The sequence below is a fragment of the Ptychodera flava genome, chromosome 17 (genome assembly GCF_041260155.1).
Source record: "Ptychodera flava strain L36383 chromosome 17, AS_Pfla_20210202, whole genome shotgun sequence".
In the NCBI taxonomy this organism is placed as follows: domain Eukaryota; kingdom Metazoa; phylum Hemichordata; class Enteropneusta; family Ptychoderidae; genus Ptychodera; species Ptychodera flava.
Window position 1 is genome coordinate 27,753,818 of NC_091944.1, and position 24,242 is coordinate 27,778,059.

The window sequence follows — 24,242 nt, forward strand, 5'->3', positions numbered from 1 at the left end:
TTTAACCTAATTGAAAGTCATTAAGCATTTTTACTTCATCCAAATCCTAATTTGCATATTTAATGACCTTTTGAAATTAAGGATGTATATTTAAAGGTACATGATCAAAATTGATGAAACTTGCTATGTACATTAAAGATACTGTGATAGAACATTATTAAATGTCATTAAGCATTTTTACATCAGCCAATTCCTAATTTGCATATTTTATGAACTTTCCTAATTAGGGGTATTTGTCTGAATTGACGAGACCAAAGTTGATGAAACTGGCTATGTACATTAAAGATACTATGATAGAACATTATTGAAAGTCATTAAGCATTTGAACTTTAGCCAATTCCTTATTTGCATATTTAATGAACTTTCATAATCAGGGATATTTATCTGTATTGACTAGACCAAAGTTGACGAAACTTGCTATGTACATTAAAGGTACTATGATACGACATTATTGAAAGTCATTCAGCATTTTTACTTCATTCAGCTCCAAATTTGCATATTTATTGAATTTTTGACATTTGGGATATATATTTGAATTTACATGACCAAAATTGATGAAACTTGCTATGTACATTAAAGATACTATTATGTAGGCTAACATTATTGAAAGGCATTAGGCATTTTTGCTTCAGCCGATTCCTAATTTGTGTACTTAATGAACTTTCCTTATTAGGGATATATTCTTGGATTTATTTGATCAAAGTTGGTATAACATGCTATGTACATTGATGATTATACCAGGTTATACCAATGTAGGAAGTCATTTCGCACTTAAGTTTTTCAGCTAATTTATAGTTTGCATATCTAATGAGCTTTCAAAGTTTTGAATATATAGTTTGAAAGACTTGACCAAAGGCAATTAGACTTGCTATATAAAGTGGTGATACAATGACAGCCGTCAAAGAAATTAATTATTTTTATTTCAGCTAATTACATATTTGAATACTTATTGACGTATAGAGTTAATTTGTGGTGAATATTGTTCATTATGTTGATCATGATACTTTCAATGAAGTTGCAAACATGTCTCAAAGGTTAAAATTTACACATAACTGCAATATATAATGAAACACGTGAGCATTTACAGTTCATATCTGGTCTCTCTAGTCTTCGGGTTTAGTAATGCAATGCACTGTCAGTTTTTTTCATTTCCTAATTGATTTGACAGATCTGTTTTGTGAATATTAATGTCACCCTTTTATCCAAAAAATATGGCAGCCTCTTCTCCAAATCGATCATTTAATTTCAATGCAACCCAATCACAGGACACAAGGAAAAACAAACGAACAAACAAACGAATAAATAAATCAAACATAGGGCCAAAGTCCCTGAAGCTACTATAGACATGGATACAAAATTAAGTATTTCCTGACTGTATGAAATCATCTCACTAAGGTCATCCTACGGACAAGTAAACTAAATATTAAAGCTGTCTGACCAGCGGTTTTGAAAGAACAAGCAACTCAACAGTTGACAGAGCTCTGTTGAGTTATGTAGAGAATAACCTTTTGTGATACATGTATTGATGAAGAAGGTGGATATCTTTGATTAACATTGTGAGTTCTGTTTAATAAGTTGAGACTGTACATACTCAGAGAAAGCACACTGAAGAGACAAAGGTTTGAAACTTAAGAAGTTCAAGGTCATCAAAAGCATTATAAGGAATCATGTTACACTTTCATTGCACTGTTTACACAGATTGCATAATTGTTATAAATAGCACATGAGGAATCTTTATACAGCCCAGCTTTACCATAAAAACCCTATCACTTTGACCACTCTTTTAATTGACCACTCTATTTTTTTCCTCAAAAAGTAATTTTATTTTATCCTTACCAAGTCAACCATAAATGGAAATTAGAACTTTCTCTATCTCTATCTCTATTGACTATTTTGAGCAATTTCTTTTAGATAACATACAGGGCACAATAAATGACGGTTCAGAATATGTCAAAGTTGGGATTCAGGAAAGTTGCCTTTACATGTTTTAATCCTCCAAGATGGTTTCACTATGAACTGTCAAAAAAAGTTGAACTTTCTGATAATTCTACACTAAAATTATTTTGGCTTTGATGATTTCCTAATTAATTCAATTATTTAAAATCATATTAATTATTTTTTTCTGGGTGAATTGATAGGGTTTATACAGTACAAGAATTACATACAATGTAAGTCAAATTTTGACCAAAAATGACAAAAAAAATTCCTTAAAAATACAGATTTGCATATTTCATCACAATTTGAACAAGTCCAAGTTGGGTTACCCCTAGGGACCTGTATACCAAATAACAAAGCTGTCTGACCAGCGGTTATGAAGAAGAAGATTTTTTACCAAAAACACCTTTTTTGGCATTAATTTGCCTATTTTCAACAATATCAAAAATTAACAAAAATAGTTCTCAAAATCGTATTTTTCATCTACACAACAAATATCAAATCAGTAAGTACTGCGGTTCTCAAGATATTTGAGTGGACGGACGCCTCACAAACGGACATACATACATACATACATACATACATACATACATACATACATACATACATACATACATACATACAGACTGACGACGGACGCCGGACGGATACCCATCCCAATAGCTTCTATAGACTATAGTCTATAGTAGCTAACAAAACAAACATACAAACAAGCATACAAATACATAAATAAATCATAAACACACGGACAAACATAAACAAATAAACAGACAAACAAACAAAACATACCAAATCATAGAACGTTGAATAAATAACAACATACAAACGAATAAACGAATAGATGTATACACACATGCATATATATATCAATATAATATATATACATTTTATAAGTATATATACATATATACATATATATATATATATATATATATATATATACATGAATGATATATTATTAATATTATGTTTATATATGTGCATGTGTTTATACATTTGTTTGTTCAATTGTTTTGTATGTTTATGTGAGTGTATGTATATAATGTATGTGTGTGAGTGTTAGAGACAACAGCATATTGCGAAAAGATTGATATGTTTGATTGAACAGCTAGCTCATGCAACATAACAACATGTATGTTATTTATTCAAGGTTCTATGATATTGTATGTTTGTTTGTTTTTGTGTCTACTTGTTTATGTTTGTCAGTGTGTTTATGATTTATTTATGTATTTGTATGCTTGTTTGTATGTTTGTTTATTTTTTATTAATTCATTTATTTGTTCGGTTATTTGTTTTTCCTGGCTCCCCTCTGAGCCAATCCCCCGAAAGAAATGACAGAGCCCGTTAGGGAAACGATTGACTTGACACAAGTATGTGAATAAACCTATTATTTGAATGTGATGTATTATACATGTCGTAGAGTTGTAGTTAGAATCAAGATTCTCACTGAAACTTATTTACCTATCGCGTTTACTCGATCTACACATGCGCAAATCATGATTTTATTACACAACTTGGTGAATAGAGAGTACGAGCGCGCATTGCGGTCATCCAGGCCAGCGCGTTTCGCAGGAAAAGTAACACTTATGCGCAATAACTTGCTGATATGACTTTATTTTTTTACAAAATCACAGACTTGAACCTAGTCTAGGGTGTTACAGGCATCGGCTCTAGCACGGTTACTCCCAGGAGTCTACAGGCGGTTGCCCTCACGTAATGGCTAAAGCGTGTGCAAAATTTCATGCGCATCCATAGCTTGTCTTTTTTCACCAAAAACAAACCATTCTTTGAAACATAGAAGAGAAAATTAAACAAACAAAACACCCTTCTTGACGAAATCCAGGAAAAGGGGAGACAATTTTAAGATAGTTACAACCATATCAAAGGCGCCGGAGCAATAAGATTATTTTAACACATCTACTGGGTGGTTCCTTTGGAATTCATCGTCTAAAGTGCAAAAAAATGAAAGTCCGAACATCTGTCCCCAAGATGCTTTCTGAAGTCTGAAGCAACATGATAATTGGTAAAACACTTGCTTGTTTCTTAGTAAGCTCCTCGTGGTACCTCGCCAGATGCCGGATTGCCACCACATTCTCTTATAAATCAAGCCTGCTATGTCCTCACTGAAGGGTTTACCCTGATGATATTTGTAACCGTTCGGTTGATATTGATGTTCATTGTCTGAGTGCAGACTTACAGTGTCTCTAGATCTACAGTGCGGTGGTGTTACTGGGAATTGGGCAGGCGAGACATTTTAGTAGAACGTTACCTCAATCCTAACTGCTGTGTGCCGATAGTGAACTTTACATTTATTACACCGACCACCACTTTGTTTCTTTTATACAAACATAATTTCTGCTTGCACCAGACAGGCTTTCTCAACAGTAAAGTGGCCATAGGTGTATGAATAACTTTGTTTTTAATACAAAAATAGGTGAATCTGTGTATAATGATTCACTATACATGGTAGTCTATTAGAGAACTATGAACATTTTTTTCGAATATAAAACATATAACAATATCTGTGCATTTGTACACAATTGATAATTTATATCACTTTGTTACCTGTCCCATATGTTTTTGACTCCTGTCTTTCATGAGTTATAACTGTTCAAGATGTTTCATGTGACAAACTGCTTCATCTCCTTTGCTTGTGAAGCCTGTCGATAATGTGTACGTATTCAAAAGAATCAATGTATTTCGTCGGCAATTTCCTATTCAGGAAACATAACATGGACAATCAAAGGTTTGGCCTTAAAATCATTTTCTGTTAAAAGTGACCCTCCCCAAGATAGATTTATAAAAAGTGACCCTCCCCCTTGGACAATTTTCTAAAAGGTTACCCTCCCCCGATCCCCTGGCCCATCCGCTGTAATTACTGAACTCTCCCTTAACACAGCCAAACTTTTCATAGTTGTTAGGTTACTTGTGTAAGAACAGTCACTGAACTTTCTTTACGACTGTTTCACTTCAAAATCAAAATGTTCGTTTTATTGTTACAATGGAAATTTATTCCGGACTAGGTCTGGAATTCATCGATTGGTCGAAAAGTACCGCACACTGTGTGTAGTTTTTGTGAGACTGTTTCGTTGTATGCAATGTACTTCAAGATGAAAGAGAAAGAGTTGTTTCGCAGAACAAATATTATTAGATATTATCGAACGTTACTGTTATTTCCCATTAAATTTGTAAATAACGCCACTTCGCTGACTATCAACAATTCGATTGTAAGCCGCCTGTGAAGTACTGAATATTTCTTCGCTAGTTCTAGAGCTGTGTCCATAAGTATTAAACAAGGTCATCCATTTCATCTAGGTGGCCAGCTAACTCTTCCTCGGTTTCCTTAGCTAACTTAGCGTCATCCAATGCTTGCTGGGAACGTCGTCGTCTTGCTTTGACCATTTTATGGGCAAGTGGTAGCGCCACCAAGGCAAGCAGTGTCGCCGCACCGTAAGCACAAGCCGATAATATAAAGGCCTGGTCGTAGATGCCAAAATGGTCCCGCATGAGTCCTGTTAGAGAAGCGATGAAAATATTAGATAATCTGCTAAGAAACGTCGGTTGAAGTGAGCTGTGCTCGTGGCATAGTGGTATTAGTACCTGTGTGAGGATCGGTTTTTGTTTCACTAAGGTAAGGTGAATAATATCAATATCGAGTGCTGTGCAATACGATTAGACGGACCAGAGCACTGAGATCTTTGCTGTGGTCTAAAGTGATTGTGTATCGAGAAAACGTTATCGACAAAACGCTACTGTACTTTTTCGCTGTGAAACTTTATGATGAACGGTTCTGCGATTACTGTCATATGAGCACCCTTGTACCATCACTTACCCAGGCGAGCGATTTTCTGTCTTTTCTTTGCCTGGTAATACATTTGAAAAAATTATGATGATAACATAGACAAAACGTAATTTTGCCTACTAATGTTGAGACTTTTACTCCAAATAAATGGAAGTGCAACAATATTGACCAATTAGCGGTATTTGTTGTTCTTAGACACAATGTGCTGACTCATAATGAGCAGTCATACCCTTCACCTCTCCCACATCCCAACTTTGGTGCAATCCACTACGTTTAAAGAGGAAGTTCACCAAGGATGATTTTTACATATGTGGTAGCTCTGTGGTCATTTACCCAGGAAAAACTATTTTCACCATTTACAACTCGCAAGATTTTGTACAAAAACCAGAAAAATAGTACAGGAAGTTGCCCATGTAATTTTAATCATGGGAAAAAAGCTCCAAGCTTGGAGCTTGCATAATGTGATATGGAAGGGACCATCTCCCGATGGGTATGGCCCCCACATTGTCCACTCACAGTAACACAGTAGTAAACAGCGACACAAAATCTGACAGTGGACAGTTTATTATAAATGAATCATCGTTTATGCAAGGATACTCAGTATAAACAAAAGTTATGTAAATACGCACAGCCTGGTTTAAGCATGAGTGAGTGGACCATGCCAGACCCATGGAGAAAATGGTCCCTTCCATATCACATTATGCAAGCTCAAAGCTTGGTGCTTTTTCCCATGATTCAAATTACATGGGCAACTTCCTGTACTATTTCTATCGGTTTTGTATAAAATCTTGCGAGTTATAAATGGCAAAAATAGCTTTTCCGGAGTAAGTGACCACAAAGCTAGCACATATGTAAAAATCATCCTTGGTGAACTTCCCCTTTAACGCGACTTGCACACTGGGAGGGGGGTTAATTGTTTAAATCATACTCCAGATGTGCACAAGAAAGCACAGCCGATCCTTCTTTTCTAAATACACGGCACGCTCCGCTGTGACTGAAAATTGTAACGACTGCATGATCGCGTGTTGTAACGACTGCATGATCTCAGTTTCCCAAAAGATATTACCGGTACATATATCTCATTATTTGGTGATCAACACAATTATATAAGGAAATTGTCTCACCTGTGAGGGGCCCGACGATAAGAGCAGTAGTTCCACTAAATTGGAATGTTACCGACATTGCATATCCGATTCTAGCGCGTCCAAGGTAATACGCAATATTGACACTTAAGAGGACCATGTAGCCACCCATACAGCCACCAAAAACGACCATTAATCCTGTGAGAGCTGACAAGCCAAGTAAAAAAGCGAAAGATAAGACAGCTGTCGTGTATTACATCGCTTACTGTGTGTTTCTTGCGAGATTTTCTTGGATAAATGAGCTTGTACATTCATGATAGGTTGAGTGTCAATGCAGGTCCGTAGCGCTAAACTTTCAAAATAATTTTCATGTCTTGATGATCGAATATGTTAATGCCAGTTTTAAATTTAACCACATCGATTAATTACCCGAAAAGCAAGGGTAACGCTTGGGCGTCTCACCGGTAGACTTATCTCAATTTTGTCAGAAAACATCCTCGGTCACCTTTTTACATCCCCTGGCCTGCTGGACATGAACAAGTATGAGGACAGTCGGCTGGGCGAGATTTATACGGAATACATATTCCCTTAGTAGCGTTGGTGAACGACGAATGCAAACTGCGTAATAATTATAATTTGTAGCATAATGAGATCGTAAATCAAAATTAGCACAAGATGTTTTAAACATTTATTACCTGCAATATAATTCAAGAACAGCGACAGGGTTACGCTAACACTGCATATTGCGAAACACAAAGCGTACAGGACATTGGGTTTCACTTTAGGTAGATTGCCAATGCCCCCTATCGTTGGTCGTCCGATCAACTGCCCTAAACCGATCGCTGCTGGAATGAAGGCTGCTTTTGTGGCAGAAATGCCGATGTCCCTTGCTCGTCTAACCTGCTAAGACATTCGAAGGAGAGATACAGTACATTCCATGTCGATGAAGGTCTAAGTACCCTGAAAACTCCTTCATCGTTATTCAAAAGTAATTCCATGTTTTCATTTTTCAACGAATTTTATATTTTTAGACAAAACAAATACCTTTATCTGTATTTCTCCAAAAAGTATACCGATCATAAGAATTAGCCATTAGCTTATAATTTGTTGCTAACTTTTGACGTGTGCCGGTTCAAGTTAATCTCGGTAGCCTGACCTTTAGCTTGTAACTGCCGAGTGGAGTGTATTCAAGGACCAATCAAGAAACTGTACTATTCATATTTTCATTGATTTTTGCCTGATGATATAGTTGTGATGACAAAAATGCATTGATTCTTTTGCAAAGTGTAGGAAATATGTTATCAACGAGCAAGTATGTATACGCCGGTGAAAAGCTGAGAGTCAATGCGCGACCGTAACCGTATTGACGTTCAATAACAGCGATGTTCTTCTCATTCAAAACTTTGTTTTCGATAGTTCGCAATGTAACAACACTGCTCTCGGTAAAACAGAGCTAGAAAAAGACTAAACTTACTATGTGAGTCGTCACTGTCACCACTCCGAACCCTTGAAAAACCATTAAAAATAACAGAATTATAAAGACAGGTTCCTTGAACAGGGAAAAGTCATACAGCGATTTGAAAAATGAAGTTATGCTATTGCATACTGCACGTCCTTGTTTTCCGATACTTGAAGAGACCGAGTTTTTATCTTCGGTGAGGACCTTTTTGTACTTCGATGTACCATTGTCCTTGTCCGGCGTGAGTTTTGTTTTCGAATATTTACTTTCTCCGTTCTGGTCATTGCACTCATCCTGATTGGCGTTACATTGTTCGTGCGTCATTTGTAAATTCTCGTCGGTGAACTCCAGCACCTGTGAGTACTCTCTTTTCGCTTGTAACGGTCTGAAGAGGGCGCCTGCTACGCAGATATGTAAACAAAATGCTGATAAGACCATGTGAAGTCCTCGCCACCCGTAGGTGTCTATGAGAGCTTGGCTACCGATAGACATGACAAACTGGCCCATCCCACCGCCTGCCAGAGCCAGTCCCATGGCAATTGAAAGCTTCTTCCTGAAATATATCCCCACCATCTCTATTGCGGAGAGGTGAGTGATGCCGAAACCACAACCTGGTGGGAATAACATAAAAAACAGATTGAGGAACAAAATCGCCTTCTTCGTTTTTCCATGCACACAAGTACGGAATTCTATGATTCTATAATGATTAATCTATGAGACCGTGACATTCGAGTACGCCAGCTATAGACTACAACAGCAATTGTATTCATCCGTCATATAAAGATACGTAATTTTACTTGAAGCGGAAATTGCAATAGCACGAAAAAGAACTACTCAACGAGACAGCCGCAAGCGAGTTTGTCCATAAGACGTTGGCTGGGGCGGGGTGGGGCAGCAGGGCTCGAAATTAACTTTTTCCCTGGTAGTCCACTTGGGCTACCATTTTCTGAAGTTGTTAGTCCACTGATAATGGCTGGTAGCCCATGCATATTTTAGTTTAGGGATTTGTTTCATTAACAAGACAAGAAAAAGCTATTTTTTCAATATTCTGCCCGTGAAGTGAATTTGTTAGTCATTTGATGTGAATACTTGCACACTTAATTACCCAAGGAAACAGGTACATTGACCACAGTGACACTAAAAAGTTTGTATTGACAACCCGTTTCATTCTCAGAGTTGCATGCCAATTTTGATAGTCGTCATGGCAGTGACCACCGCCTCAGCAGGGCTAAAAATATACCATGGGAGGAGTTTGTGATTGATACAGTTTGATCAAAATGCAATGGGAATACGTTTTCATTGGCCATCATACTTTTTTTTCAAAGTTCCATCGCAAGGTCTCTTTGTAATTTGCAAAACAAAATCACTGAGTCCGGCCTTACTGTTTCCATCTGAGTTTGACTGCATTTAGCTCGTCCAAAAGTGAAAGACCGGGCATGCCACGCCAAGTACTGACTGAATTTCATGTCCCAGGCTTTGGTAGTCCGAGTTGGCTACCATTTCATGGACTTTGGTAGCCCCACGGAAAAGTTGGTAGTCTGTGGACGCGGGACTACCGATGCATGCCTGAAATATAAATTTATTTGAAACTATATTTAATGACTTCTTTCCACAGTTTTATAGCCTTCGTAGGCAATCTTTAGACGAGAATACAACTTTGCAACCACTTGTAGTCTATTGTTACTATTATTCATGAAATACACAACCAAAGAATGATTTTCTTTATAACATATACAGTCCTCACCTATGAGAATGCCATACGTGAAATACAACTGGTATATATTTGTAGTGAACGAGCTTGACATGTGGCCAACGGACGCCACGATGCCACCCGCCATGAGAGAAGTACGGTGTCCGAATTTTCTTGACAGGGCTAAGCTAAGTGGACCAAGCATGGTAAATGTGAAAACGGCCAGAGATCCAATCCACGCTATAAAAGAAGGAAAAAATGCCACTGTGACGTCACAATCATACGAATTTGATTTATATCTTTCGGTTGGTTTTAGTACAGCTTCCACACACTGTTGAGGGAAACGCATTTAAAGTTTCCGTGAATTCCCCCAGCGTTATGCGAACGTAAAAGTCGACCAGCACTGCTCTACCAGATAGCAACTACCTGACAACAAGTACTTGCGTCAGAACACTAAAACACGATTGGAACTGATTTGGGATAATTGGATAGTGAAGTAATGTCGATTTTATCTGCAAATTTAACCTCATCCACTTTTCTTTTCAAGCTACACATTTGTTTTTATGAGTAATTTGCAATATTCCAACATTCAGCTACAGGGCACCTAACACTTTTGAGAAATTTGAAAAGTTTGAAGATCCATTATCCCAAATTAGTTCCTATTGTGTTTTTGATCACAAAAAAATTGATATGAGTCTGAGACAACTCTTTTGAGAAGTCAAATTTCATAAGACTGGATCGACGCTCGGCTGAAGAGAAATTTAACATTATTCAAGTGGTATGTTTGTATATCATCCTTTCAATTATTTTAAAATGAGGTCAGGCTGACCGGACAAGCATCGTGACTGATCTCTACCGAGGATTGTGACGACTGGCCCATCATTTTCCAGGTGCGCCAAACATTTCAACTAACCTGTGGCTGCCTTGGATTCGTTGTATGCATCCAGATATGCGGCAAAGAAAACACTGAATGAAAACAAATTTCCGGCCGATATAGTGGTGGTTAGAAAGGTAGCAAAGACAATGAACCATCCCCATCCACCGTCGGGAGGGCTCGGCCAATCTCTAGCGAGTTTCGGCTTGTTTTTCGACGCCTCATCTTTCAAACCCGTGGCGGTCATTGCAAAGTATTCGACTCTCTTACGTTAAATGGCAATCTACAGAAAGAAATTCATGAAAAACGACAATTGAAAAACATTATACATACATACACACATACACACACACACTCACACACACACACACACACACACACACACACAGACAAACACAGACACACAGACACACACACACACATATATATATATATATATATATATATATATATATATATATATATATATATATATATATATATATATATATATATATATATATCCTACTTTTTACACTAGGAAGACAGTGTGCGTTGGGAGACAGTAATCGAGTCACACGATCGGGGACAGTAATACATGTAATGATATATGTCCCGCTCTCAGTGTTTCTCATGAAATCTAGAACATTACTGTTGAAACCATAAAACCACAACAAGACAACTAATATTAGCATAAACAACAATACAAACAACGACAACATCATCAACAACAACAGCAACAAAATCAACAACAACAACAACAACAACAACAACCAGATGTGTGGGCCCTCTGTTTTGAACCGTGAACACCTGGGCGTCATCGCTAGTATAGCGCCTGCGCAAGCTATTGCGTATGAATGAGCAAGCAAGTAATGATCCAGTGTTCGTGGCAAAAATACAGTACAAACCATAATTAACTGGGTAGAACAGACCGATCTCTAGTTTCATATATGCTAGGGAAAACATGGTGAGTTCGTTGGTAAAGTTCGTTCTTTAAGCAGAATAATAGATTGATTTTTGTTCAACGACCGCACACACCATGTGTGTACACACGTGTGCGAACATGTGTCATGGCTACTCAACAGACGGCGACAGCGCCCAATGGTTTTCTTCCTCAAGCACTGCAGTGTTAGTGTGCAAATACTGCAGTATTTAAAGGGTTGCCGCAAATGAGAACGAAAATAAGCTTCATCATCTAGCCCTATTGTAAAGCAGGTACCCTATGCCGGTACCCTATTTCGATTACCATGCGCAAAAATCGCAGTACATGTTTTCTCGCTCCACGTTTTACTGTATCGCAAAATCATGAAAATATCGCACTATACTGTTTGGCGTGTACCAGGCCAGTACGGCACCTGCACTACACCACCGTCCCTCCACCCACGGGATGGTGACTACACCATTCTTTTGACATATTACGTGATGCAGTACATGGTGTAAAATAACGTAACAACCACTTTGGATACATTACGTTATTCCTTATTGTCGAGTTGGCGCTGAACAAAGATTGATTTTAGAGGGAGTAAGCCAGTGTGGCGGAAGCGTATGCATGAATGGTGATTTGGCCATGGTCCCTCCACAAAGGGACGTGATTTGGCCGAGTATTTCTGTCTGTTGCTTCTAAACTAGGTGACTGGATGCTGTATGTTGTGGGATCGAACCCGACCGATTGAAAACACCATATATTCATAGCCTCGTAATTACCGATTGCAGGTATGATACTGAATGAGACTCGGTTGGATTTTCGCATTTCCGAACTGTCGTTTAAGGGGTTCAGGCCAAAAGCACTTAGTTTCGTCATGGAGGTACTGCTACCTCCATGGTTTCGTTTACCGTGCGCATGCTTTAATTATCCACAATCCCTAACGGTGATGATGCCAATCGATAGACGTGACACATGACCCTGAAAAGTAGACAATGAGCGTTGCGAATGAACCATACACTGTTGAAGGAACTTACATTCTAGCTGGCGTATTTGCCTGTATTCACAGCCAAATATAGCTTCTTTTCACTCCTGGAAAGACACGGCGCCTGATGAGTAGTGATCGATGGGTATTCTTTCAGTGAAGGAACCATTCATCACTCCTATGAAGCAAAAAAGACGAGATTACTTACACATATTACAACCGTCGCTTCCATCCAGCTGATGGCATAGGAAACGACAAACTATTACGTCATCATTCGAGTTATCACATGACCTTGCTATTGTTTCCTCTCCTACAGGGACAGTCACTGGAGCTTTACCCACTTAACCGTCCGCTCTCGGTACGGATCAAATAATTTTCTCTCTAGTCTTCGTGGTTTAGCCATGCAAATAATTCAGTGTCAGTTTTTCTCTTTTTCCTAATAAAGGCCAGGTCTGTTCTATGAATAGTAATATGGCAGCCCTTTCTCCAAATTGATCATTTGCAATCAACTTGAATGCAAGACAATCCCCTGAAAGAAATGACAGGGCCTATCGGGGGGGGGGGGGGCAATAATAGACTTGACACAAGTATGTGAATAAACCTATTATTTGAACGTGATGTAATACATGTCGTAAAGCTGCCTCGGGAGTCAAGATTCTCGTTGAAACTTATTTGCCTATCGCGTTTACTCGATCTACACTTGCGCAGAGATCGTCCTTTTTATTATACAACTTGGTAAATCCAGAATACGATCGCGCATTGCCGTCATCCAGGCCAGCGCGTTTTGCAGGAAAAGTAACACTCGATATGCGCAATAACTAGCCGATATGACTTTATTTTTTTACAAAATCACAGACCTAGTCTAGGACATTGCAGGCATTGGCTCTAGCACGGAGTCTCCAGGCGGTGGCACTCACATGTTGGCTATTAAAGCGTATATATGCAAAATTCCATACCCCTCCATAGCTTTTTTTTTACCAAAAACACACCGTTCTTTAAAAAATAGAGCAGAAAATTAAACCAAAAAACACTCCTCTTTACAAAATCTAGGAGAGGGAAAGACAATGTTAAGATGGTTACAACCATATCAATGAATAGAGCAATCAGATTATTTTAACGCATCTACCGGGCGGTTCCTTTGGCATTCATTGTCTAAAGTGCGAAAAATTGAAAGTCCGAACATGTGTCCCCAAGTTGAATTCTGAAGTCTGATGCAACATGATAACTCCGTTTTGGAGAAAACACTACCTTCAAACAATCTCCATTTTTAATTTAGCGCTGCACTTCACGTTGCTGACAAAACATCTCATCATACATTTCATCATATAGTGTTCATAATGTGTATTTGATGTTTGACCATTACCATCATAGGTGGATGAGTGGAATACCACCGTCTACGGTTTTGACGTTACCGTTGTCAGAAGACGATATCCCAGATGCACACCGACGACAACAACGAAAGTGTCAACAATACCACTGATTGCCGCTTGAGGGATACGACCGAACCGCGTACTACTGAACTATGGGTGAGCTTGCTTGGCGGCCGTGTTCTCCAGTGATACACTATCATCATGACAACAATTTCTAGGAAAAGCGGTATTGTCACTTTTTGGGGACCGATGGTAGACTTGATAAAAATCTGTGAAATATTTCATGCAAGAGATGTAGTAGATTAATCTCGACTGATTTTCCTGATCACCCTGTGTGAGAGATTCTTTTATGAGATTGTTTTATGGGTCATTTATCGAAAGTATTTTAACAATTTCTTTGTTTTGCTGGTATGGTAACTTGAATGAAAAGGACCAAAAACGTATATGTAACATAGTCAATATTTTGCAGCAAAATTATTAGAGAACAACAGACCAGCCTTTCTGAATTGTTTGAGAAACACATTACACGTAACGCCGCTAATTGTATCTTGAATGCTACATTTAAACACCCATTACGTCACTGATGAGTTCGATCCGCTTCCGTCTGGTCGTCGTTTTTAAAAGACCAAAAGATCAAATAAAAATATTTATAAAGACAGCAATTGGATCTTGAAATACAGTTAAATAGTTCCGTTTCTCTGTTCATGTATCGCAAGTTCACTATTTCCAGTACGTTTTATCAATCTTTGGGGAATTTTATTTTTGCGCCCGTTGTTTTTATTTGCTTGGCTAAAATTTTTAAAGAGCTGTCAATTCGTGTTTGTACATTGTTCTGCGGTCTTATTTGTTTTCGTGGTTGTACATTGTTCTGCGGTCTTCGACATCTTCTATTCGTCTATTCCATACGTTTTTGTTTATTAGATGATTTGTTTGTGTATTTTGCCTCTCTTTTCATGAGGGCTCTGATGGAAATTACAATTTGATTTGTAACTCCGATTACCCTCTTTTAATAAAGTTTAATAATTAATATAATTAATATAAGTATAATATAGAAATAATAACGCGAATAATAATAGGTTCAATTTCCGTGAAATTTTCACCATAAGGGTATTTTGGGTCGAAAAGACCAAATATGATATCGATTTCACTGCCCCATGTTTCCATGGTAACCATTTTAGGGGTTGAAAATTTCAGTTTTTCTAATATTCCATGAAAAGTTACTTTGATTTATATGAAAATTATCTAGTGGGGGAGTTCGGGTCAGAGAACACAAAAACCAGACTTATTTTAATGTTTCGAGTTGCCATGGTAACTATTTTGGGATTGAAAATGTTACTTTTTCCCTAATTCCTATTAAAGAAGGATTGATTGATGTAAAAATTTGATCATAAGGGTATGTCTGGTTAGCATACCAAAAAATATCACACTCATTGTAATGTGAGATGTTTCCATGGCAACCATTCAGGAGTAAAAATTACCATTTTTTTAAAGATTCCATCTAAAATCCAGGAATCAATAGAATGTGTAATATCAAAGGGATATTTTGGGTTAGAAGACCAAATATCCAGTGTAAAAATCCAGTAATCAACAGAAATATTAACCAAAGGGTTATTTTGGGTTAGAAAGACAAAATATGATATCCATTTTTACTGCCCTGTTTCCATAGTAACCTATTTGCATTTTAAAATTTCAATTTTTTTCCAAATTCCATTAAAAGTAATCCCAGTTACTATGCAAATGCTCTCCTAAGTGTATTTATCACAGCATGAACTCCATGTTAATTTTTGTTTTATGTTGCCTTGGTAAAAAATTTTGGTAAGGCCAGGAAGAAAAAATAAATTGTTCATCGGAATCGCCGCTTCTACTTTGGCATATTTGGATTTTTTTTTTTTTTTTTTTTTTTTTTGATCGCGGCAAATTCTTACTTCCGCATTACAAATATTTTTAGTACTGCCGCTGGTGGCGCCCTACACTTTGTCGGGTTTGCGCCGGCACGGGATTTTGAATGAGACTTCCGACGTGTTTGGACTTCCAACACGTTGTTGTGACAACAGTCGCTCGTGAGCTATTCAGCTCTGGGACTATTCGCCCCATAGACGAGTGTACATAAGCGAGAGTAAACCCACATTCGTCTATGGGGCGAATAGTCCCAGAGCTGAATAGCTCACGAGCGACTGTGTTGTGACGTCTGGATTTGGCGAATCACGACGCAAAGTGGGTCGATTTGGCCAGAAATTTCCTCGTTTTGTAAAGGTTAGTACATGTCACATCATGAGTATTAATTTGATCGCCAACATTCGACGTGATGGCCAACTGTTAGTTCCAAAGACGCTATTCAGTGTTTGTCCTGATATTACGTTCGGCGATTTGTTCAACAAGATCGTGACAGCAGATGGAGGGTGCATCCGATTGAATGAAAATTGCAATGAAAGTATAAAAATTTATGGCGATGACAAAACACACGATTGCGTCGATGTTAAAGTACGATCTGAATGATGACTATATAACTTCACTCCGATCACAGTACAGTGTTGTTAGACCATTGTGTAAAATGTGTAAAGACAGTGGTAAAAAGGCCAAAACATGGGGCCAAAGTAAAATGAAAAAAACTCAGATGCTAGGTCCCACCAGGAGAATATTAAAGGACAATACTGAATTGTTGGATTTCAGTGATTTGCTGTACATTTCAGTTTTATTCTGAGAGAATGTTGAAATACTCAGAATATGTTGTGCAAACACTAATGGTGAATGTAATGGCCTATGTTATTGTTGGGAAATATAGTATTGAATTCAGTTACCAGTATCAGTGTTTCTTGTCTGAGATATTTCTGGTTAAAAGGGAAACAATTATCTTGCCTTGTCTGCATCTGTGCAAAAATGCCAGAGAACCGCGTTTACCTTCGGCCTAAAAAAAAAATTAAAAAAATTTCACTCGCCGCTCCTGGGACTTGGTCCAAAAAATCCGATGAACAAGATTTTTTTTCTCTGGCCTAACCACAGTTTTTTTTTATTTCAAACCATAGACCCTCGAGAGGGTCTATGCTAAAACATAATTCACTGTTTTTTATTTATTTTATGGATTTCTAAGTAACGACTTAGAAATTTGTTCTATAATAAAAATAATTGTAAATTCTTTGCCTTCATTCTAGGATGAATAGTAAACATAATATATATTGGGGCCATTCTGGTCAAAATTATGTTTACCGTTAATTTTAGTGTGTTAGAATTAATTTTACATAGACCAGAAATAATTTTTGAAGTATTTTTAATTTTGTTTCATGCAGTCATCCCAAATAAGTGTTATATAGTACAGTACTAACTCATTACGCATCGAATTATGTTTATGCCTTCAAATTAATTTTATGTGCTAAAATTAATTCTACTAGTATCTCAAATTAATTAATTTTAATTTATAATATTAATAATTAATTAATAATTATTTTTTTTCGTGAACTAGAGAAGAAAGGGCTATTTTACAAGATTCTGCCTATGAAGTGAATTTTTAGTCTTTTGATGTGTATACTTGCACACCTTTAATACCCAAGGAAACAGGTATAATGGACGACAGTGGGACTCAAAAGTTTTGTGAGCTATTAACAACCCGTTTAACTCTCAGAGTTGTATGCAAATTTTAAAAGTCGCCATGACGACCTGACAACAACATGGTCTTTTCAGCACTAAGACATAGTGTAGCAGGGCTAAAAATAAACCATGGCCCTTCTCTCGGGAGGAGGCATAATTTCTGTGTCATTGTGATTGATACATTATTATCAAAATGCGACGAGAATGCGTTTTTATTGGCCATCGTTTCCTGTGTCTGTCATTCAAGTATGCCAGTTCAGATATAGAAACTTTGTTGCAAAGTTCCACTGCACGGCCGGTTGTCTTCGTAATTTCCAGAACAAAGTCATATTATCATACGGCAAATTTCTGTGCGCAGCTGGGTTTGACTGCATGCATTTATCTAGCTCGTCCCAAAGTGACGGACGCATCTTTCAACCTTTCAGCTTGGTGAAAAACGCATTTATTGATTCGCCAAAGGCCTGTGGATTCGCATATTTTTGCACAAGTGCTACATGGACATAGGAAAAAGTTCGACTCACCTTAGCCCTCTCGATTGTTGAATACAACCACGGTCCATGATGAGAGTTCTCGAATCATGGACTGTAGTGTAGCCGTGCTCGAATACAAATATCTTCTTATTAAATTACGTCACTGTTATACAGAGTTAGCATTCCAAAGTCTGTCACCCTGTTTAGGGCGGCATTTCCATCTGAATGATTGAACGACGTTAAACGCAAAATTCTATAGCATATGTTCCGGCAATATGTACAGTGTCAGTAGAAATACTGTATACGCTGCTGAGTTACGTAAGCTTATAAGCTTATACTCCACAAAATGGCCACAGGCGGCTTGAACTTCTGAAAGGATTTCCTAAACGTCCTTACTTGGTACCTTAGACACTCACATGTGATATCCTGAAAAGTATTCTCTGCAGTAATTCCAGTTTCTGTCAAATTCCATCATTTTTAAAGCTCACAACGACACGATAGCGCGAGATCGGAGACGTTCTACTGTCACGCCACGCACTCTCAATTGCGCATGCTCTGGGATTCGCGTTGCGTCTCTGAAGGGCGCGCGCTTGTTCCGACAGAGAAGAACGCGAATCGCAGGGTCTCTGCCAGACTACACTGCCAGGGCGAAACATGCGAAATGCAGAAACAATGTTTATTCTGCAATGCCAATATGACGCTTACGAAATAAGTCTGAATATGAAATTATACATCAGAATGAATCCATTGTACATTGGTACGTTTATGAAAGAATTAGTACAGGATACGTGTCTGAGATGTTTTTCAATTTTAGGTCAGTTATTAGAGTTGGGGTTTGGGGTGGGGGGTTCTGAGACCTAACTTAAGCAATTAAGTTAGATTTATAAAATGAACTTTTAATATTACCCCTACTGTATTCGTTCGGTGGTCGCAGCATAGCGATTTCACTGCAGAGAGAGAGAGAGAGAGAGAGAGAGAGAGAGAGAGAGAGAGAGAGAGAGAGAGAGAGAGAGAGAGAGAGAGAGATTTTTAATTTACATTGGAAATATTTTTCATAGTAGTGACTTTTGATGGAAGAAAACTAAAAACAAAATTAAATTGAACCGATTGAACGTGTATCCGTAAAGTTCGCACAAAAATTAAAAGTCTAGGCCTGCTGGTATCGCGTAAACTGCTTGGTGTCACTTTTCCGACAAGCATTTAATTACCCCTTGGCTTAACGATATCCCCTTCTCTCCGTACAGTATGATGCACAATTCTGCGCTGCACGTAAAACAATTGGAAGTCGCCCCTATTGACAAAATTAAAATATACAACACCTCTTTGTCAGAATTCCCACACAACTTCAATGAACTGTTATTAGATTTCTATATAATACTTATAGCCCCTAAACTTGTAATAATAATAATAATAATAATAATAATAATAATAATGTTGTTGTTTTTGTTGTAAGTTGTTTTTGTCACTGGCAATTCTAATTGCCCAAATCGGGACAATAAAGGTTATATTCAATTTTATTGTATTGAATTGTATTCTTGCTGTCGATCATGCTCACTCTACGCATGTGCAAATGCACCACCAGCGAGTTCACTCCGAATACAAGGCCTCGACCAGCCACAAGGGACAATGGCATGCTTCATACATGCATGACTGATGCTGCGCTTTGTAGGCTTACAAATCGATGAAGACGACGTGTTGTATTGTAGTCATCTCAGGCAAAGCGTTTCACACAAAAAGTTATTAATGCACTACGACTTGCCGAAATGTCTTTATTTTACACATCACGTACAGATTTAGACTTCAACCATGGAGCTAAAAATGGACCACTTCTACAATAGTAATAGCATAGGGTTCTGAAACTGGTCACAATAAAAGAGGGTAAGCTCTAACAAGTTTGCATCAACACTCACACATAACGGTCTGTGGAATACACCTCGGGGACAGATATTAATTCTGACTCTCACTTTTTCAACACTGTCCTTGTCTATCACTGCAGAGGCGTAGGCTCATGTTGAAGATCGATCTTTGAGTGCGAAAAATTCTTACAGTCTCAATATGAAGTTTTTTTATTTTCTCCATGCAATTGACCCCAGGATGGCTGAATTTTGAATTTCAAGTAGGGGTAATGTCGGGTGATTTGTTTTTCTCTTGTCAAACTTTGCATGGTGACCCCTGATGTTTAATTCTTGAATTGGTGAGAATATGGTTGAAAGTATCACTGTGGAAAGTTTGTCAATGAGCAAAAGTGTCAATCCCTCCCCTACAAAGCGAAAATGGTTTCAGAAAAAAGAAACTGTTGTTTTGTCTATGTTGAGAATCCCAACCTGAGTTCTGCGTACACGTTGCGCAAAATCTAAATATAAATATATAGATAAAAACCCAGCTTAGCTTAACGTTCCAAATAGCTTATATTCTTCTGTCAGAGTTCAAATTAGTTTTTTTTTTCTTTTAGTCCCCACGGACACCGTCCGGGGGGACTTATAGGTTTGGTCATGTCCGTGCGTGTGTGCATCCGTCCGTCCGTTCACGCAGATATCTCAGAGATGCCTGAAGCGATTTCATTCAAACTTGGTACAAGGATTACTTCATATGTCATACAGATGCACGTCGATTTGTTTAGTGATACGATCCAATATGGCTGCCAGGCGGCCATTTTATTACGATTTTTTCATGTACAGAGCCATAACTCAGGCATGTTTCAACTGATTTTATTCAAAGTTGGTACAAGGACATTGACCAATGTCATAGATATGCACGTCAATTCTTTTTGTGATACGATCAAATATGGCCGCCGTGCGGCCATTTTGTTACGATTTTTTCATGTACAGAGCCATAACTCAGGCATATCTCAACCGATTTTATTCAAAATTGGTACAAGGACATCGACCAATGTCATAGATATGCACGTCAATTTGTTTTGTGATACGATCCAATATGGCCGCCAGGCGGCCATTTTATTACGATTTTTTCATGTACAGAGCCATTACTCAGGCTTGTTTCTACAGATTTTATTCAAAGTTGGTACAAGGACATTGACCAATGTCATAGCTATGCACATCAATTTGTTTTGTGATATGATCCAATATGGCCGCCGGTGCAGCCATTTTGTTACGATTTTTTCATGTACAGAGCCATAACTCAGGCATATCTCAACCAATTTTATTCAAACTTGGTACAAGGACATCGACCAATGTCATACATATGCACATTGACTTGTTTTGTGATACGATCCAATATGGCCGCCGTGTGGCCAGTTTATTATGCTTTTTCATGTCCAGAACCATAACTCAGACATGTATCAAGCAAATTTATTCAAAGTTGGTACAAGGAGATTGACCAATGTCATACATATGCATGTTAATTTTTTTTTTGATACGATCCAATATGGCTGCTGTGCGGCCATTTTGTTATGATTTTTTCATGTACAAAGCCTTAACTCAGGCATATTTCAACGATTTTAATCAAAGTTGGTACAAGGACATTGACCTGTGTCATACATATGCACATTGATTTGTTTTGTGATTCGATCCAATATGGCCACCATGTGGCCATTTTATTACGATTTTTTCATGTCCTGAACTACAACTCAGACATGTATCAAGCGAAATTATTCAAAAGTATTTTTATCACAGACCTAATGAAGAGGACTCTATCCTCTCTGACGACCTGTAATCAAAGCACCCATTAACAAGTGGGGACTCTGTCATCAACGATGACTTGTTTCTTTTAGGTTGTCGTAATTTCCGTCCCATTTTGTCTCGATAAGGGCAGAGTCAGGAATAGCACTATATTGGAGCAGTGACCGCATTTAGTTGAGTCTGCACATCTAAACACGTGCACGTTAATACGTTTCCTGTGTCTGTAATGTCGTTCTTTCTCTACTGTCGAGTTCCTTCGTAACTGTTAGGGACTGGACAGAAATTACATGGTGGGGGGGGGGGGTAGGGCCGGTGTTTTTTTTGGATGGGTCGCCATTTTTTCGCGCAAGCGTTTTTGAAGGGTAATAAAATGTTGCGCAATTGAAGCCTAAAGGGAAGGTCACCTTTTTTCATGCATCAAAGCTGAACATGCATGGGCACGTATTGAAGAATATGGAATACTAATAAACAGAAAAAATATTCATATATTTGAATTATAAATGGGAACTAAGTTTGGTCATAGTAGAGTACCACATCAGCTGTATCTTTCGCCATTTTTCGAGTATTTTGATGTCGTGTATCTGCTTCAATTTCTTGTAAAATTGCCAGCTTTTTTGCATGTCTTGCTGCCTGTGGGTGTATTTTGCTTGACAAAGAGATTCTTGTTTGGAATTTAATGCAACTTTTAAAAATAACAATGCTGACTGTGCAAATATGCATGTTTAGGCAGTGTCTATGCTTTTATATCATGTTTCAGGGATCCAAAAAAGAAATTTCATTTGGTACACAGAATAAAAATAACAATCAAAGGCCAAATCTTCAGGATTAGGGAGCCTCCAGTAATTACAGGGGTGGGTCGGAGGAATTGGTTGGAGGGTCACTTTTTAGAAAACTGTCCAAGGGGGAGGGTCACTTTTATAGACCTATTTTGGGGATGGTCAATTTTAACAGACGATGATTTTACGGCCAAACCTTTGAATGTCCACTTGCTATTTCCTGCATAGAAATTTGCCGACAAAATACACTGATTCTTTCAAATACATAAACATTATCGACAAGCTTTACAAGCAAAGATGATGCATTGGTATCCTACATTATACACCTTGAACAGTTAAAACTGATGAAAGACAAGGGACAAATATATATATGGGACAGATGGCAAAGTGTATCTCAATTATCAAATGTCTATAAATGCACATATATTGTTAGTTTTGTCGTATATTGTCAAAAATTGATAGAGTTCTCTCATAGACTACTAGGTATTAGTGAATCAACATTTTAATGAAATTCGAAAATCCTATTTCTTGCACACAAAACCATTTGAAACCGCCCTAGTTGACGTCTAATTAAATACATTTATATCAATAAGCAAACGTACATAAATACACAGATATACCTATTTTTGTATTGGCAAAAAATTATTCATAGTTTCTGCATAGACTACTATGAATAGTGATCAACATTTTGGTGAAATTCCCAAATCCATTTCCTGCGCAAACATGCATGTTTTACTTCCCACTTCAAGCAGGTACATTACATATACTATCAAACATGTAAATGTACAGATATATCTTGTTTTGCAGGGGAAAATTGTCAATAGTTTGCCTGACAGACTCCCATGCACCCGTATTATGATTTGATATTTTTGGTGAAGCACTATATCAGCCACAACTTGCTGACTTCTGTACAAAATATGGCGACCCTCCAAGAAGTGCAGGATTCTTCAAAAATGCTTACGTGATAAATTGCGAGCTGAGCCCTCCAAAACACCAACCCTTTTGTTCGTAACTTCCATAACAATAAAATTGTTATGTAAATTAGCTGATTCTGTTTCAGTTATACATGGGGGAGAATACTGCAGTGATTGGGGAGGGTCAAATTTTAGAATGCAAGACAAGGGGGGGGGGTCACATTTTAGACACAAGGATAGGGGGAGGGTCACATTTTACAGTACAGGCGCCGTACATGGAATTCCCCGGCCCACCCCCTGTAATTACTAATGGCTCCCTAATAAAGCTGAAGTGGCTGTTATTATTGCATCATATGATATGTCATTTTTAACAAATGCTGTGAGTAAGAGGGGGGTTACTTATTTTCATGCATGGATAATGGGGAGGGTCACTAATTTTTGAGCAAGAACTTTTGAAGGGTCACTATTTTTGCAGCGGTGTTTCAAAAAATACCAGCCCACCCCCTTGCAACATCTGTCAAGTCCATATAGTTTCACAGTTTTACTTTTAATTTTTATTTTTGTTATAGCAGAATCCTTAATGCGATTCTGATGCACGCAAAACGAATTTGGATTTTACCTCGTCCCACTAAACTGAGGAATTACGTTTCCAGTGCGTCAGCTTTTACGATATTGCCCCTGAAGTGAAACAGATTTCCACACATACCAGGAGTGAAGACTCTCTCATAGCCACTTGTTTGATATGCAGTTTGATCTCCAATCAT

The 24,242-nt window shown here is 37.9% G+C and overlaps 1 protein-coding gene across 4 annotated transcripts; it reads right to left on the reverse strand.

Moving 5' to 3' along the window:
- Window positions 1–5,038: 5,038 nt before the first annotated feature.
- Window positions 5,039–12,999, reverse strand: LOC139115952 (monocarboxylate transporter 12-like). Of its 4 annotated transcripts, none has more exons than XM_070678415.1 (7): window positions 12,937–12,975; window positions 10,882–11,125; window positions 10,023–10,208; window positions 8,294–8,889; window positions 7,515–7,719; window positions 6,862–7,026; window positions 5,039–5,447 (listed from the first exon to the last, which is right to left on the reverse strand). In XM_070678415.1, the coding sequence occupies exons 2-7, from the start codon at window positions 11,087–11,089 to the stop codon at window positions 5,224–5,226; spliced, it is 1,584 nt and encodes a 527-aa protein (XP_070534516.1). In that variant the 5' UTR covers window positions 11,090–11,125; window positions 12,937–12,975; the 3' UTR covers window positions 5,039–5,223. The 4 variants fall into 4 exon arrangements, with proteins under 4 accessions (XP_070534516.1, XP_070534519.1, XP_070534518.1 ...); XM_070678414.1 differs by having other exon boundaries at window positions 5,040–5,447; window positions 12,781–12,998; XM_070678418.1 differs by lacking the exon at window positions 10,882–11,125 and having other exon boundaries at window positions 12,781–12,999.
- Between the last annotated feature and the right edge of the window lie 11,243 nt (window positions 13,000–24,242).